We start from the raw sequence: 19,547 nt of genomic DNA, 5'->3' as shown, positions 1-19,547 counted from the left end.
CATGCTTCAATGCCAGGGGTCCAGGTTCGAATCCTGGTTCAGACATGGATATTTGAGTTTGTCCCAATGATAATCCAGAGAATTTAGAGAAAATTGATGTGTTAAACTTGAGAAAAGCTTGAGAACAAGAGAGATACTACCGGTTAGGGGTATTCTTTTTACCCAAAAAAGTCAGTATGGCATCTGACTGCCACGTGGGAGACCCAGGTTCGATTCACGCGGTGAGTGATTGAAGGTCGTAATTTTTCAGACTTTGTCCCCGCATAAGTGGCTCCTGGATTCATCAAGACTCAAATCAATGGGTACCTAGGGGCAACCCTGGGGGATAAAGGCATCCTAAGCATGTAGTGCCGTGATCAAGAATATATGGGGCCCAACCCCCACATCCCCTAAATGTGCTTTCATGGCACAGTGCTATATTCACAGGAACTTTACATTTTTATGTTACCTATTTTTTCTTATATTTGTTTGCATATTTACAAATATTTTATTTATCATATTTGTAAAACATTATTCTAATTTATTTAGTATGCATTACAACATACATTACAGCATAAACTTAATACACACTAAATACTTTTCACTGGGTTTACTTCCTCTTTTCATCATAATTAATATGAATTGTGCAATGAAATGCTTCTAAGAATAATAATAATATAATACTATATGTTAATACATATACAATGTTGTAAACAAAATTACAGAAAAAGATAGCATAGTATTTTGATAGACTTCACTCTGCAACTTGAAGAAACAAGTGCCATCATTGTGTTCTTCATTTGCAAATTGCCAAAAGCAGAGTAACAAAAAACTAGGAGCAATAAAAAGGAGCAAATGGTGACAACAATGGCACTGATCAAATTAAAGCAATTATAATAATACTACTGTTGATTAATCTCCTATGTGAATGTTCGAAATGTGCATGTGCATGAAACGTTTCAAACCCTTGAACTGCCAGCTGTCAGGTTGGCCTCGCATGCATCAATTTATGGTAAATCACAAAGAGTTCGACAAAGAAAAAATACAAATAATGGGTCATGCAGGTACTTGCAGGAAGTAAGGAAGGAAATAAGACTACATTTGTGAAGTTGAAATTTTGGCATCCCGGATACTCCAACCAAAATCTCTGCTGTCTTGCCAGTGGAGACCCTGGGGGCAAAGGGATAAATTTCGAAATTTTCCGAAATTATGCAGTATTTCTAAATGCCGTATTTTCCTTTTTTTCCTCCAAAGTATGTGGTCTTTTGTCATGTTTCCCTCCAAATTTGGTCCATCCAGCATCCATAGGGCCAACGCCAGAAGCGAAATTCTGGAAATTGTTTCCATTGTTGGCTACACTGCCACTCTTGAAGAGGTTTTCTTGGGATATCAACCAGGTGATTTCCGGATAGGCTTCACTCTCACATTCAGGGATTGAAGTCACTTCACGTTAGCTCTCGAAAGCTCTGAAGCCTATCTGGAAATCACGTGGTTGATATACCGAGAAAACCTCTTCATCATTCACCGCCAGGAATGCTTCAATAATTATTTCACTGCCGCTCTTATTATAAATTATTAATTTTTTGACCCCAAGAACTATCAGCTTATTTTCAATGAAACTTTTCATGGGTGTAAGAATGTTCCAGTGCTACATACTACATTTTTTCATTGACTTCAGTCTTTTTTTGTTTTGGAAAAATTTCAGTTTTCTTCTTCTTTAACACTTATTATTGAGAGGTACAATGTATAAATTTCATCTCCGCTAAAAGTCCTGTCATTCTGAAAGATAACACAACAGGTTTCATGTCTCTAAAAGACAATTAGTTTTTGAGCTACAATTTTTTTTCTCCTTCACGGCAAGTTTGAAAAGCATCCACTTGGAAAGAGTCCTGTGGAGAGGAGCTTTACCTGCGCTCGAGGCTCCATCTGCTAAAGGTTAAAGCATTACTAATATTTCACAGCATCATATTTCAAAAGTTAATGAACAATTTCATATTGGCCTTTCTGACAGATAATTCCATAATACTGAGAAGAGTCATCTGAAAACATGGAGGAGGAACATTTTAGGCTACAGTTAAGTGTTGGTAAAACCTGTGAGGTTGCACGAGGTATTAGAATGCTGATCGGTGATTGGTCAGCATACGTTTGAGAGAGAAGGGGGGGGGTAGGTTAATATTTCTCCCCCTCTCTTTCTAATTGGGATTATGGTATTGTTTTAAGCTGAACAAAAGAAAGAGTTTAAACTCACTATTTACTATTTTGTTCTTTTTTAAAATTTTGATGCAAAACTGAACCTCACCATTGTTTTTTTAGATGCAGTTCCAATGAAGCTACTTTCCAAACAGTGTCAGTCAGCTATGTAACTCATATGGGAGTTGATAATGGTATGAAATTATGGTTTAATGCATTGTCTGGGTAAGTGTAATCACTTCAATAACAAAAAAAAGTTAATGTTTTCTTCACACAAAAAAAGTGAACCATATTGCAGCGCATTTGTGTAGAGGTTTGCTAGTCATTGAAGACCACTTAAAGCCAAACATACATCATTGCTTGCATTTTGTGTAACATTATCTATATAGTGTAAGTGAAACTTTTTTCAATAATAACCATACTTCAGAGCATAACGTAAGAATATTGCAAATGGAACTATGTTTCTTTTGCACGTCTTACCCTTCAAAAATAATGTCTTTCAAAACAAGATATAAAAATAAATGTAGTTATTTTGTACAAGGAAATATACATGTACCTTTCAAACTTGTATATAATTAAGAAATTACTGAATATTTGTATAATACTTTGCAGTTGCAGTTCTACAATATTTCTTGGATTGGAAAAGCTCTTATTGTAATTCTAATACAGTTGAACCTGAGTTATACGTATGTCAAGGTGAAAATAAAATAATGCATATAACTGAGAATTACTTATAAATCTAATTGAGATACCATGTCACATCATTATTAAAATACTGTAATTGAATCTATTTTGAGGAACAAGATATAGTACAGGTTATTTTTGTCAAAGTGATAAATTAATTAATCTAAAAGTTTGATTCTTAAAAACAGTGCTTTTTCCAAAATTACATATCTTTCCTCTTGTTGATGGCTGCATTTTATTGATTTACTACCCAAATTTTAACATTCATTTCAGGGTGCCTACCAATCAAGAAAAAGTCAAGAATTCTTGCAATTTCTTACAGTATAGTGAATTTACATTGTTATACAGGGTGACTGGTAATTAGATGTATTCCCTGAAAGGGGATAAAGTAGAGACAATTTGCAATAAATTTGACCATATGATACCCCGTCCGAAATTTAGTAGTTTGAGATAATCGAGTTTCAATTGTTTTTTTAAAAAATTACAATTTTCCACATAAAAAGATGAATTGAGAAAAAACTGCTCTTTGTATGGAACTTATTTCAGCGTTTTCTGATAGCTAACAAATAAGTGGTTCGTTGAAAAAAAAGTTTTTCCCAAATAACAATCACATGTAAGTAACGGGTGGGTCTAAACTTACAACTGATGATAAAAAAATGCACTCTTAGTTTACTTGGCAACGTATTAATAACAAAAATGGTATGACACGAAGCGTACAAATTACTTTAATTACTTCCTTGTGACATCTGCTATCCAACAAGATACAAATGTTGCTAACATACACATTTGTGTACAAGAAATAATACTTCATTCATCTTCATGTGAATGGAATCAATGAACAATACAATTAAAGAACATTACACGTCTTGCTCAAAGTGGGCACCTCCGTTACGAAAGCAGGCACGCATGTTTTTACGGACATTTGGTCTGTTAACTCGTGATGTGATGGTGTCTTTGATGTGTTGACCAGCTGTTAAGATCCTCTCCCTGAGCTCTTCTTGCGAGTTTACCGGTGTCTTGTCATGTGGCTCCAAATGTAAAAGCCGCAAGGCGTCAAATCGGGGGATCGAGCTGGCCAGGGAATCGGGCTGCCTCGGCCAATCCCTTTCTTTGGGTAATTTTCATCCAGCCACTGTCGCACGCCAAAGAAATAAGTATGGATGGGCGTAATCAACAATCATTTGATCGAGCCATTTTTCCTGCCCCAAATCTTAAATGGTATCACTTATGAACAGTTTTTGAGGAACGGGATGGCAATGTTGTTGGAGGATGTGCCTCTAGCTACAAGACGTGACATGATTTATCAGCATGATGGCTGCCCAGCTCGATCTCCCGATCGTTTTGACGCCTTGCGACTTTTACATTTGGAGCCACATGACAAGCCACCGGTAAACTCGCAAGAAGAGCTCAGGGAGAGGATCTTAACAGCTGGTCAACACATCAAAGACACCATCACATCACGAGTTAACAGACCAAATGTCCGTAAAAACATGCGTGCCTGCTTTCGTAACGGAGGTGCCCACTTTGAGCAAGACGTGTAATGTTCTTTAATTGTATTGTTCATTGATTCCATTCACATGAAGATGAATGAAGTATTATTTCTTGTACACAAATGTGTATGTTAGCAACATTTGTATCTTGTTGGATAGCAGATGTCACAAGGAAGTAATTAAAAAAGTAATTTGTACGCTTCATGTCATACCATTTTTGTTATTAATACGTTGCCAAGTAAACTAAGAGTGCATTTTTTTATCATCACTTGTAAGTTTAGACCCACCCGTTACTTACATGTGATTGTTATTTGGGAAAAACTTTTTTTTCAACGAACCACTTATTTGTTAGCTATCAGAAAACTCTGAAATAAGTGGCATACAATGAGCAGTTTTTTCTCAATTCATCTTTTTATGTGGAAAATTGTCATTTTTTTTAAAAAACAATTGAAACTCGATTATCTCGAAAACTACTAATTTTCGGACGGGGTATCATATGGTCAAATTTATTGCAAATTGTCTCTACTTTATCCCCTTTCAGGGAATACATCTAATTACCAGTCACCCTGTATACTTGTACTGGGATTTCATAAAATTGTATATTTTGAAAATCTAAAATTGTATTGAGTTGTGGTCAAGATTTTTCACTTTGTTTCTTAAGAATTACATTCTTGTATGTTGCAAGTTGTGTAAAAATATTAAAGTAATGTGGCCATTCCTTATCCAGGATGAAGTCTGAAGCATTAATTTTTACGTGCCGTAATAATTAAAGGAAGTCTAAATATCTGGTTAACGTGCAGCTTCAGTTTTCGTCTTAACCGGCCTTGTAGTAGGGGTTTTTCATTAAATAAAAATATTTTCTTAATTTCCAACTCTACCTAAATAGGGGGCAGGCGATAAAATGTTAAGAATAAGGTAAAAAGGTCAAGGAAAAGTAAAAAATTTTGGATTTGTTATTTTGGTAGACACCCTGCATTTGAGTTGTTGTTGAGTTGGTGTTTAAGTCCACTTTGTGCACAGTAAGGCTAATCGGGAATGGACCTACAATTTAAAGTGGGATCCGAACCACTCCACAGGGTATCGAACCCGGGACACCTTGATTACAAGGTGACGACGCTACCACTGCACCATCGGGGGGGCACCCTGCATTTGAAATAGGATTTCTTTTACTAAAGTCTGTGCAATGGGCGGTAAGGTGTACTACGGAGAAGCGAGCTTGCCACTCACTTCAGTGCCTTCTGGAAAGGTTACTGTTTACACCCATGTTCCCCAATATTAAAATGGGTACTTCTTTCGAACTAAACAGGTACGTTTAGTCAATAATTATTAAAGAATGCTCTGAAGGTATTGATCCAAATACCAACTACATTATTTGAATAGCTAAGGCTATGCTGAATATATCCTTTTTAGAAGTCTCATGTGTCAAGCTCTCCTCCTTGCAATGCACCTTGAAACTGCATCATGGCTAACAAGGTTCTATAATCTGTATTGTTGCATGCATAATGTACACGATGACCCTTTCGGAAGGCACCCAAATGTCAACCTCTCTTCCATGTAGTACACCCTGCATTTGCAGACTAATAAGGCTCTGGCATCTGGAATCTGTCAGTATAATCCTCTGTATGGCCAGCCTGTCTGAGTTGTGTCCTGTCCTGTGTGCATTTGTGATTGATTACCATTCGTGACATCTTCGTAATTAGCCAAAAGTGGCAGACAAGTGAAGTACAATCAATCATTGTATAATGTAATGCATGTTATGACCTGAAGCATCATATGAATCTGGGTTTTCCTTTAAAATATTCATAACTTTTCATGAGAAATTGTTTAATCACACAACCCATTTCTCCCCACAATATTATTGCAAAAATAATGGTAATTGTGCACTTTGCATAATTACAAGGGTTATTTAGAAATCATTTTTCAGTGGAAATTTTAAGGAAAGTGCTTTTCTGGGATGCTTACAATGTCACTTGCTTTTGCTTCAACTACATTACGCTATTCAGTCGGGAAATACGGACACTGCAAAAGTGTCATGCAGCATTTGTACAGACACCTGGAGTCTGGAGAGCTTTTTCAAATATATCTGATGAAGGAAACAGGTTCTCTCCTAATATGTAACCAAGTGGGGAGAGGAAAAAAAAAAGGATTATAGTATGAACGTGTGTGTGTGTGTCAGAGAGAGAGCTTCAGATAAAGGTTTAGCCCCATAAGAATTCACTCAAGATAAAAAGCTAGCTCAGAAATTGCTAGTTCCACTTACTTTATCTTGAACTTGCTTGAAACAATCAGTGTAGTATGAGAAATGTGTTAACTGCAGGGGGAGGGGGTTGCATCATATGTGACCAAATATATTTTAAAGAAAACTTACTTGGTATCCACTCTGGACAAGTGCATTATCCGAGACTTCCCAGAACCGCATGGCTCTATGAGGTATCGTGAAGCTAGAACAATTGCCCTAACACCTCCCAGCATCACATTGGCATCTGGATGTTCCACAGAAGTTTCTACAATGACACAAGCTCCTTTGGGAAGATCTGATCTCCAAGATCTACAGAAACAAACAATTATGTTTTTAATAAAATACATTTTAAGTACTTTGTATATTACATTTATAATAAAACAGTTGAAATATTAATTACTGTTAGTTATGTGCATTACTTTTTAACTTTCACTTTAGACGGTGAACACACACACACACACAGGGTGAGCAAGCTAGAGCTAGCTTGTGCTGAAAAATAAAGGTCTCTTAATAAAATGTGAGTATGATGTCAATGATCACCTCCACAAAAAGGCAAGAGATCATAGATGTGTTGGGTCCCTACATATCCCATGTGTCATCATGGCATACAAGATCATTCCAGGGCTGGAATATAAAGACTTCTTTAACACGAAAGAGGCCAGGTTCGATACCTGGTGGAGGCACATAGTGGTTCGGATCCCACTTTAAACTGTAGGTCCAGTCCCGATTAGCCTTACTGTGCATAAAGTGGACTTAAAACACCAACTTAACACGGAAGCATAATATGGAATATGTGACACAATGCATTATTTAAAGGAGGAGGGGGGTTAAACCCAGTGTGTTTGCTGTCATGGTACTCTTTCTGTAGCACATTTCTGCTGTTAGTACAGGGTGAGCAATTAGCATAAAGTCTTTCCCTAGTTTCAAACATTTATTACACCAAAAGTCGGTCCCAGTCACTAACACTACTGTTATCTGCACCTTCGACATTCAACATCTGGAACTGGTGAACTGTATACTTTGTCCTTAGTAAATCCCCACAGAAAGAAAGTCTAGAGGTGTAATATCCGGAGAATGTGGAGGCAATGATGCTGGACCATCCCTCCCAACCCAGTGGTTTGGAAATATTTACTCCAGTACCCACAAACCTCTAAATCCCAATGTGAAGATGTTGTCTAATGCATGGAGAGGAATTATTCTTGAAGCTTTCCTGGCAGCGAATAATGAAGAGGTTTTCTCGGGATGTCGACCAGGTGATTTCCAAATTGACTTCCAAACTTTCCAGAGCTAATGTCACTCTCATCTTCAGGGATTGAAGTGACATTGAATCCCTGAAGATGAGAGTAATGTTAGCTCTTGAAAGCATATCCTGGTTGACATACTAAGAAAACCTCTTCATCATGGAGAGAAATTGCATCTTGTTTAGACATTCTCCATGCAACAAATTGCATACATGTTGAACTTTATGAATAAAACAATAAACTTGTGATTTGGGGAGGACAATTCAAAAACAAAACACAATAAACTTTTAGAGTTTTGGTACAATTTCCAAAGAACCGCATGTCTCTACCTAGTGTACGTTTTGTGTAATAAATGTTTGAAATCAGGGAAAGATTTTATGCTCACCCAGTATGTCATCTGACAGAAAAAATAAATGTTAATGGCAACTGCAAATCTGTACTACATGGCTGCAATGTACAGGCTAGAACATGCTGGAACATGGAGTTTAGAGTTTTTGCTTTGGTGCTCCCTATGTGTTGTTAAATTTTGTCAGTACTGTATGTCAACATCCTGTGCATATATGTATAATGACCCTCCTTCAGAACTTGGTGGGCAGCAAGATTAAGCAAACATTTATAGCATGCACTTCTTGACTATAAAATAATGAATTCATGTACTTAAGAACCATTTCTTAGTCATTTTACTGCTCGTGTAAATTATTAAAATATACACAGTACATGGATTAGTAATTCTTGTGTAAAGAATTCAATCAAAATAAAGGGTGTCCCAAAAGTAACACAGGATTTAAATTGTGCACCATTTTGTTTCCTCATGGTTGGCAGCATTCTGAGAGGTGACATGTAGTAAATATGTTGGGGTTAGTCAATATGGAGCACACTACACGACGGAGGAGTGAGTGACAATTGTTAAAATTCATTACAATTATGGAGAATGTTTTGATGAGACTGTGCATAAATTACGTGACGTTTCCATTAGGAGAAATGACCCAAATGAAACAACTGAAATGACTAGTTGACTTCATACCGGTCATTCAGCTTAAAACATTGTCGCTTTGATTGAGTCTGCGGGTGTGTCCCGAAACCTCAGTGCACCGTCTGTCATTGCAACTGGACATTTGAAAAAGCACAATGCAGCGGAGGACATTTGTCAGATATCCTATTCCACATTTAATGGCAATGTTTACCTTTTCAAATAATGTAATAACTTTGCCTACTAATAAATAAATAAATAAATGTTTTTTTTTTTTTCTTAAATTAAATCCTGTGTTACTTTTGGGGCACCTTAATGTCTGTGGCACATCCCTTTGACAACCAGGGCTTGCCAAATGGATTTTGTCAGATCCATGGTCAGCACGTCAAGTCCCATCACCACTGCTACCTGACTCCATTACTTCTTCATTTCGGGTAGTTCCCAATTGTCCAGCATGACTTCTTTGTATTTACAATAAAATCTGCTTTTTAAAATGTTTTTAGTGCAAGTAACAGAAATATTGTTCTACGAGAATTGTGTCTGCATGTGTGAATACTCCATATTAGTAAAACACTTACCGCAAAACACAATAGTCTTTTGCAGGTTGGGGAGCCATGCTGCTGCTCACATACTGAAACACTTCAACTTGATTGTCAAGTTTTGTCACTATCCTCCATTTCAGCAAGCTGTAATCCCATATGTGCTGCTCTCGAAGAACCCGATTCAACAATTCCAGAGGAGGAGCTTCGACTTCCGTTGCCACTCTCCATAACCGCAAGGGATGTCCATCCCCAACTTTCTTATATGCTATGTCCACTTGCGAGTCTAAACCAGACATGCTCACCCATCCTCGGCTCCTGAAAAGAGAAAAAATTGGAAATAACTTTTTTTTTAATAAAAAATAATTAATGGATCAACATCTCTACTTTTCAGAGTGCTTACCAGTGTGGAAATCCTGGAAAAGTGTGGGAATTTACGTGTTCTGGAAAAATCAAGATTTTTTTTGTAGTAGTGCACTAAAAGTAGGTTTTCAAACAAAGAAAACTGACAAGCATGAAATTTTAAATTTGTTGTGGACAAACTATACTTCAGTACTTACAGTAAAAAAATGTGTATTAAATACTCTGTTTTGAACTATTTTCAAATAGAAACCTATTACAGTAAATGGTTATTGGCATTTACCATTTTCGTGTTACAATTTTTGTGCTTTATTTAGTTGATAGATAGTAGGATTAATATATTACTAAATTTTAGGGATGGGACAGATTAATCGGTACTCTATCGGTATTGGCCGATATAGGCATATTGGTGTATCCGATATATCGATAAATATCTTATAATTTAGTGCAAAATTCTGCAATTTTGTTGTAATTTTTATGGATAATCTCGATGCCCTACTTTCTAAAAAAGTTATTGTCTAAATATTAAACTTCTTTTGTACTGCAGTTTTCGAAACACACATTTGTTAAGGAGATCAATGAACATTTCAGATTCTTCAAGTACCATATCTAATTTTATATCGGAACAGTAGAATATCGGTTATCGGTAAATTTTATATCGGTACTTTATCGGTATCAGCCAAAATTTCATATCAGCCCATCCCTACTAAATTTTAAATAAATAATGTAAACAAATTCCTAACTCTATTTGTGAGACTTCCTTTTTTAGGTTCTATTCCCCAAACATGAATTACTAAATTTTACTATATTATGTATTATTTATGCTATAATTGTTAAGATTTTTTATTTTTTTAAAAAAAAATATTTTGTTACCATTAGTCAATATATGGCAAGTGATAGGTAAAAGCTCATACCTAATGCCCCTATCCAACAGTCAAATTTCCACCCCCATGGTGGAGTGGTTAGCACATCACGCTACGACGCCAGGGGTCCCAGGTTTGAATCCCGGCCTGGGCATGGATGTTTGTGGATGTTCATTCATCAATTTCATCATATCTTAGCAATTAGCCAAAAGTGGCACAAAAGCAAAGTATGATAAATAAAGTAAATTAATCAAACCAACAGTCAATTTCTGTTCAGTTTCCCTTTTGTTATTACTTTATGCGATCTGAAGTGAATAATCTAAAAACTTAGGGGGATTTTAAGTTAGGTGTTTAGATAAAATGTATGTAATGAACTTCTTACACACGTGTTTAAACACATGAATTGAATTAATGATTTGGTCTGGAAAGCCTGGAAAAGTCATGAAATTTTGTTTTTACAAAATGGTAGACACCCTGCTTTTACAACCTGCTAATAGCAACTATCTTGAAGGTGATAATATTGCAATTATTCAAATCGAATAATGCTTTAAAATTATGTTATAATGCAGATAGTATTACTTACTTTTCACGTGCTTCTTTCAGCATAGCAGTTATGCATGCGTTCAAATAACCACGCCAGTCAAGTTGAATTTCAGCACCCAATTCTTCCAATGCAACCGGCACGCTTTCCTCCATGTAATTGAAGTGGCATTGTAACAACATTTCTTCAGACACCTTTAAAAAATACAAAGATACAAGTTTAAACAAAATGGAAAGGAAATTTCATTTTCTCAATTGTTTGCATAATTCATCAGTGTTCAAATAGCTGACCTGACGAAAGCACAACATGCTGTATGCTGAAATAATGAAATACATATACAATTCCTTGTTTTTTGGTTGTTTTTTTTGACAATTTCAGTCCTACCTGGCAATCATCACTATTATGGCACACTCGAAAGTTTCATCTTACTGGGAAAACTGTTGCTAGAACAAATTCAAATGGAGCACATAATGCATTTTAATTTCAGATTAGAAACATGTTACAAAAGCAAATATAGTTCTCACAATTTAGTTTGTAAATAGCTATTTGAATGAGGCTGAAAAAAAAAAAAACCTTGGTTGTGCAATGGCCCTTTTAAAGTGAACACTTGTCACGAAACTTTTTGTTGAGTGATGTTTAACTGGCTTTTAGCTTTCTAAAGCGGAGCCTATTACTTTTTCATTTCAACTAGTTTCCAATCGCACTCATGATGCTGGATCAACATCGGAATTTTGGAATTCTGCCAGTTTGCACTGACGTTTTATGGCTTGAGAAACTCTTGGGATGAAATGTGGTTATAAGAAATACTAATCTTATTACTTTGTAATGGGAATAGAGAGGAAATCTTTTTTGCTGGTATAAAGTATAAATATATCAAATTTACTGATAACAAATTGTGCCAATCCAATATAAAATTGCGATGTTCCATGAAGAGTTTGAATGGATCGGCTCATTCACCCTCTAAATGTATATAGCTAGGTGGCTGCACTGGATTTTACTTCAGACTCATTTGCTTAAAAAAACAGGGTATGTGAATTACATATTTATATTTTAAAAAAATGGCAGAATGTTTAACTAAATTGGAGGCTTGTTATGTACATTGCTTTTCTGCCACTTTTGGTTAATTGTGAAAATGAAGATTGATGATTAGATGACATTGATGAAGGAACACACAAAGAATAACATGTGCCCTAGCTGGGATTCGAACCTATGAACTTAGGGGGCAAGATCAAAAGTTGACCATTTAATGTACTCAGCCCCCAAGCTTGCAGCTAACCTGTACATCCCTATTTTTGTAGTAATATGTGGACCATTTAAGAACATTTTCATACTAATCAATCTCGCATTAGACCATCAATATAGTGAAAATACACTGTAATTATAAAATCAGTGAAAAATTTCAAAAGATTGCCCCAGCATAGTTGTGAAAACAGCGAACAGATGTACTGCTGTAGTCATGGTGGCAAACCAGCTCTCATTTTTGCTTGCAGCCAATCAATTGTGAGTTTCAACTTACGTAAAGGATCATAAATACCACCCCTTCCACAGGACTTTGATGATCCGACACCAAATCACCACCCCTATTAGCACAGTCGTTGCCAGTATGCTATGTCAGGTGTGGGTAGAAATGAACTAGATGTGTGCTGTGTGACAAAGTGTGGATATATTGAACACTTAAGGACTGTAAAAAAAAAATCTGAGTTTCTTTCACTTAGTGTACGATTCATTACTTTACACTTACCCTCTATTATCAAGATGTCAACATTATAGCATAATAAGCCAATAAAACTATAGGTCTGTGAAGAAATCTAGAATTGGTCAAGAACTTTTGAGATTTGTTTTATAACTTTATTCAATAATATACAAGGTGTACAACTTTGCTTCTGCCGTGTTTCCCCAAAAATATGACGCTGTAATGAAAAACATTGCTTACCCAGGCATTATTCAAAGTATTGTCCATCGCTGGCCACTACTTTCTCCCATCTTTCGGGCAGCGTACGAATGCCGCGTCTAAAAAATTGTTCATCTTTGGAGGCGATCCACGAATCGATCCACTTTTTGACTTCTTCATAAGATCGGAAGTGTTGGTCAGCCAGTTCATGAGCCATTGATCTAAACAGGTGATAATCAGAGGGAGCGATGTCTGGAGAATAAGGCGGGTGGGGTAGGACGTCCCATCTTAATGTTTCCAAGTACGTTTTCACCACTTTGGCAACGTGGGGTCGTGCGTTGTCATGCTGCAAAATCACTTTGTCGTGCCTCTCGCTGTATTGCGGCCATTTGTCCTTCAATGCTCGGCTCAAACGCATTAATTGCCTTCGATAACGAGCACCTGTGATTGTTTCACTTGGTTTTAACAGCTCATAGTACACGACGCCGAGCTGGTCCCACCAAATGCAGAGCATGATCTTCGAGCCATGAATATTCGGTTTGGCCGTCGACGTGGAAGCATGGCCGGGATATCCCCATGATTTTTTGCATTTTGGGTTATCGTAATGAACCCATTTTTCGTCCCCGGTCACAATCCGATGCAGAAATCCCTTCCGTTTTTGCCTCTGAAGCAACTGTTCACAAACACACAAAAGTCGTTCAACGTCTCTTGGTTTCAGCTCATACGGGACCCAAGTTCCTTCTTTCTGAATCATACCCATGGCTTTCAGACGTTTTGAAATGGCTTGCTGTGTCACTCCCAATGATCGTGCCAATTCTTCTTGAGTTTGACGCGAGTCTTCACTCAGCAAGGTCTCCAATTCTGCATCTTCAAAAACTTTCTGTCTTCCACCACTATGCCGGTCTTCGACGTTAAAGTCACCGTTCTTGAAGCGTTGAAACCACTCACGACAGGTTCTCTCACTTATAGCGTCCTCACCATACGTAGTGGAGAGCATTCGATGAGCCTCAGCCGCAGTTTTCTTCATATTGAAGCAAAAAAGTAGAACCTCCCGCAAATGGCGAGAATTTGGCTCGTACACTGACATTTTCAATAGCGAACAACTTCACGATGCACACACCACTCGACTAATGTTTGAATGGGGTTATCTTGACAGAGGTCCAAGCTAACTGCGTGACGTCTGCGATCTGCTTCTTTCGACTGCTACTTCCTGTTGTTGCCACCTGTCGGAAAACGGCGGAAGCAAAGTTGTACACCTTGTATGTCTTACATAGACAATGCAGGCTTTTATGTTTAAAAACAGTTTCAGGCCAATTTTGAGAGGAATACATGAATTTCATAGTGACTATTTTCATATTGCTATTTGAGTGCCTAATCCAGAAAGTGGCAAAAAAAAATCTGTCAGTTTATCAATTTAAGTGTGCTTCTTTGCCTGCCTATTTTGACATTATACTGAACGCATCTCCAACTGGCGGCTGACCTTGAAGGATATTTCTGGCCCTTTCTTTCCCCCAATCATTTTCGGGGGCGTGTGGTCCGATGGGTGTCAACAAACTCAGTTGTGAAGTAAAAGCTGAAGGGATCACATCGCTCTCCCGAAGCAACGTTGCCAAGCGTACTTCTGTTTTTTCCAGTTGTCTTTATATGACTGTGTGTCCGTCTGCATTCCAACCTTTGGGTGGTCCCTCCGGAAACTTCATCGTTCAGGACCGCGTGTGCAGTTGTACCATTAACCACCGCTGATTCGTGTGCTGACAATACTGTTGCCCAAGAAGACTCTTTCCCACTTTACGGTACGTTTGGCAACATGTGGTGGACCCAACGCTCATTTGTTTCGTTCCACGAACAACATTCGGTACCTTGTGGCTCGAAAATGTGCGATCTCAGTCGAACAAAATTCAACTGATCGCCGATTCGCTGTTTCCCAGCTGCCAGTTGGAGGTGCGTTCAGTAGAGTGCCTATCAATCCTCAACCTGGTTATAAGCCCTGACTTTAATAATAACTGTGTGGCCACGGATAGTGTGAATAATAGAGGACACAGTAAAGTATCTTACTGGAGATATAACTAACTTTTATGAAATATTTTAGTGAACATTCAGTCCATAATTAAGTTGTTAGAATTCTTTAGGAGTATTATAATGAAACATTTCTAAAATAAAATGTAATAAGAGGAAATTATTGAGTGGGCTCGAGCCCCACAGACCCATGTAAGTTGGCGGTGGAGCCAACTTATATGTAAAATGGAAATAAAAACAAGACAAGAGAAAGAATTTTATAAATAACTTACACAAAACAGCTTCTTATTTTCCCGGATTAAATACAGCAAGCATTCGTGTGCAGCTTTGTTTTCACTAAGCTCACGGGCATCAGGCACACCAACTGTTTTCCGTCTTCGTGGGCTTGCGGAGGTCGACCGCGGAGTGACAGGAGAATGGAAAAGCGAAGGAGCCAAGCAAACTGCCAAGTTGCTGGCTGTCATTTGATTGGATGGAGAACGAGTGGCAACCTGAGCGAGGAAGTCCAAAAGAAACTGCAGTGTTTCTCTGTGTTCGTCTGGCAACAGTAGCAACACCCACTGCACTGCTTCGTATCGCTGGTTCACTGGTATAACTGAAATGGAATTTAAAAGAAGTGCATTAATTTTTGCTGGTAACGTGCATATAAATTATTGGATATGAACATGGAAAAAATGACCAAATTAGTTTAGTGTGTTCATATTTTCTAACATTGAATTTACAGATGGTATCATGTTGATATCAAAGGTAAGGTAAAGAAAAAGACACACATGTGAATGAGATAAAACAAAAGATGATATCAGGGATTTGCATAACAAATAGGATTTAGATTTGTTTGCAAAATGTGACGTGAGCTATAGAAGTTGAGGCAAGGTTTCGCAGGAAATGTCCGCAATTTAATCTTAGTAATGATAAATATTAGTTATATAGTTATTCATGTTTAATAAACACAAGTCATTCCACCAGGACATTACACTAAGGATTTAGCTTTTATAATACAAGGATTGTTTGGAAGTTTTATTTTAAAATACTTGAAAATCTTAAACATTCAATTAGGCAAAATCAATGGGAATCCTGAGAGTTGAATTGCAACAGCGTAACGAATACAACTATGTTAATGGCCTATTTATTTCAAACGTTTTCTGCCTGATTCCACGAATGAAAGACTTTGAATGCACAATGCCATCTAGTGGTCCAATACTGTATTAAAGTTCTATGCAATAACACATTAAAAACAACGAATTTAGTGACCTATGAAATTACGAGCTCTTTTCAAGAAATGCAAAAATGTTAAAAAGGAAATTTTTACTTGATAAATAATGGTTTACAATGAAGGTCATAATAATTACATTATTACATATTTTAACATATCAGAAACAAAAATTTAATAAAAATAGTTTGTAGCATTATATCTACTATCCTGCTGTAGCTGTAAAAATGATGATTTTTTTTATTAGTGAAAGTTTATTTAAATTTGATATTTAGTTGCCTTGGAACTCTAAATCTCCCCCAACACACATGCAGACGAGAGAGAGAAAGAAGACAAAATTTATCTTATGTTACAAATGAAAATGAAACATCTCCTTACACTGAAATATTGCAATGAATGTTTCCGATAACTTTGTTGTTAGGAGAGCTTCGGGAAGCTCACGGAAATATTGCTTCACCATGTCCGCCACATCGTACGCCTGCTGCCCATCGTAACTTATGTGTTCGCCTTGGCTCTCGTTCATCTGCTTCAGCTTCTGAATTCTCGATCGCACTCCAGACTTCCGAAACAGTCCAACCTGATCCAGCGAATTCTGTCGCAACCAGCGAAGAGCTGCCTGAATGGACTTTGGTAGAGCATGACCAGTTCTTTGAAGTGAAAGGAGCAAAGGTACCCCAAACACAGTCTTATCTGCAATGGAAAAAATGGACTGGTTAATAATGCTGTTAATCTCCAGGAAGGGTTGTAGTTTTCTGTTCAATTTTTGCTAATGATCATGTCTGCATTGCATTCATGAAGATTTATGTTTTGTTCGATGTTGCAGTGCAGACTTTTATTTGATTTGCAGGTTCTGAAGAAATTTAATCCTTTACAGAACACTGAGAAATTACACGTGAATTTCATTTCCGTTCTCTCTAGATAGTTGCAATGTTTGGTTACAGAAGTGTTACATATACATATATCTAGACAACTAAACTAAAATTAAATTACATGGTGCAACAGCCATCTAAGAGCCAGGGGCTGTTTTCTGACTTCCGAGACCGGAGCCCACTACTTCTTTTCAAGTGGTTCCCCAAAAGTCCTCACGATGCTAGTCATCAAATGTTTGAACGCTCCCACTGGGAATAGAATCCGGGACCACTCTCACCAAAAATGAGGGTGCCTAACCATTTGGCTGTGCAGGAGTCCCATATCTAGACAATGGTGATTAAATTCCCACAGATTCTCCTCATTTTCTGGTGAGAGTTCTGAACAGATCTAATTTATTTCGAAATGCACTAATACCACGTGCTGTAATAACATTATTTGCAAATAATATTGATACACACCACAGAAATTGAAATACAAAGTTCTTATTTGAATCATAATGGATTGAAGATATTTACATCACAAAGACACCAACCAGACAACTGGCTGGATTCAAAAAAGAGGAAGTTGAAATATGAAATAACCATAATGTTGCGAGACCATCTATTTCGTCAAGTCCTCTTTGAGATGAAAAGTCCCTTTCATGATATGTTGTATCTAGGTTAGTATCAGTATTGGAAAGAATCAGAAAGTGCCACACCACACTTTTGATAAGTCATTATTAACAATGCATAATTTTCATTGTTTTTGCAATGTTGAGGAGGAAAAAAACATTAAAAATAACATCAGCAGTGTTACTGGACTCAACCATAGTTGTATCCTTTAAACTGTGGGTACCTATAAATAAGAGATTTCCAAATGTCTTATTATAATTATAAGTCTTATTTAGTTTGTTTGTAATATATGTATTCCTTCTTTGGCATTTGTTTTATTTTTAAATATAGTTTTACTTTGACATTTGGAAAAAAAATTTGATGATTAGTTTCAAAAAGATTTTGGAAGTATTGTATATTTCCACTTCCTGTTACACATTTAAGATATCCTTTTTCCACAGAATTGATCAGATTTCCTTCTGCTGTGAATTCTTAATTCCCTGATGTTGCAAACAACAAGTTGATGAAATATTTGAAACATTCTATTTGAATACCTTATGATGTGTATACCAGTACACAATGATTACATATATAAATAAGACGCCAATTTAATTAAGAACTAAGTCAGTTAAAGGAAGCGTCCTTACCTTTGTAGTCAGGAGACTTTATTTTGCGAATAAACTTTGGTAGCTCCCAATTCCATCCGCTGCGATGCGTGGGGCAGTAACGTTCCATGCACGCTGTTAGCCTGAGCAGCGCCAACTTTCGCAAAACCATTAGCTGGCCACAGGATAAGCAACTCATTGGGGTAGCCAAGTGCGGCCCATTTGGACTTGAATACGAGGCTGGACGAGAAGATCCACGTTGGAAACTATGCCATCTGTTAACAGCTGCCCTGAAAATGAATACAACATTTCTTAAGAAAAATATGATTTTTTTCTGGTTAGTATATTAATATGCTCATCCTCAATAATTAAGATATATATAGGATATTACTAAAGTGCAGTGACATTATGTTCATGCACTCTACAAAAACAGTGAAAAGTGAGTCAGATCCACGAAATTTCCAATGTCAATAAACTGTGGAATGAAATATTACAGCAAGACTAAAGGCAATTGCAATGTTGTCAAAATTAATTTCTTTGAAAGTTTAAAAAGCATATGGTTGGTCTCCAGTTTAAATGCACTAAAATGTGTTACTTTATTAAAACTAGATGATTGCATAATTAATGAAAAGGCATGACTTAAAAAAAGGAAAGTTTTCACTTTCACTCCATGTCAAATTGGCCTCTCAGATATGTACAAGGAGAAAAATTAATTATAAACAGATTTAGCAATGAAGCATATTTTTTTGTAGGAATAACTAATAAAAGCTGCTTGAAATGAGCGTAAAAAAAAACCTCATATGCTTCTGAAAATTTCAAAAAGTAAGATATGTATTATGTGGCACATGATAAAACTCCACAGATGCACATAGAATGAATTCCTCAGATGAATTAAGACAATATTCTTGTGAATATTAAACCATATAAGTTGTTTTATTACATTATTGCTTGACACATGAAAGTGACAGGTTAGAATTGTAGGTAACAAATACACTACATGATCAAAAGTATACACACACACACAAGCTAAATATCCAGAGTAAACCTTTGTTGCTCATTCGCAACCAACAAAACCCATGCCCTCCAGCCTGGTATGGTGTATGATGTGTATGTTTAGCCCAACATTAAGGTGAAGAAACCCACATAAAAATCCATTGAGTCATTCACATCAGGTTCACATAAAGTTGCACATTTTATAGAGTTGAACAGTTCAAGTATGTGCCACTTTAGTTGAACCGAAGTGTACAAAGAAATTATCACAAGTATATA

General features: G+C 36.8%; 1 protein-coding gene across 5 annotated transcripts in view; it reads right to left on the bottom strand.

Annotated features, from left to right (window-relative positions):
- The window catches only part of cv-c (RhoGTPase activating protein), a 698,249-nt gene that overhangs the window by 2,446 nt on the left and 676,256 nt on the right, over positions 1 to 19,547 (bottom strand). For all 5 annotated transcript variants that reach the window (XM_083119445.1, XM_083119448.1, XM_083119450.1 and 2 more), the window contains 6 exons: positions 18,321 to 18,568; positions 16,592 to 16,903; positions 15,276 to 15,598; positions 11,139 to 11,290; positions 9,372 to 9,650; positions 6,712 to 6,891 (listed from right to left, as the gene is read on the bottom strand). In XM_083119445.1, the coding sequence (XP_082975571.1) occupies positions 6,712 to 6,891; positions 9,372 to 9,650; positions 11,139 to 11,290; positions 15,276 to 15,598; positions 16,592 to 16,903; positions 18,321 to 18,568 (1,494 nt within the window). The remainder of the gene's footprint in view (positions 1 to 6,711; positions 6,892 to 9,371; positions 9,651 to 11,138; positions 11,291 to 15,275; positions 15,599 to 16,591; positions 16,904 to 18,320; positions 18,569 to 19,547) is intronic.

The sequence above is a fragment of the Lepisma saccharinum genome, chromosome 3 (assembly GCF_977018435.1).
Source record: "Lepisma saccharinum chromosome 3, izLepSacc3.1, whole genome shotgun sequence".
NCBI classification, from domain to species: Eukaryota; Metazoa; Arthropoda; class Insecta; order Zygentoma; family Lepismatidae; genus Lepisma; species Lepisma saccharinum.
The sequence above is the reverse complement of the archived record's forward strand: the minus strand, read 5'-3'. Positions and strand labels throughout refer to the sequence as shown.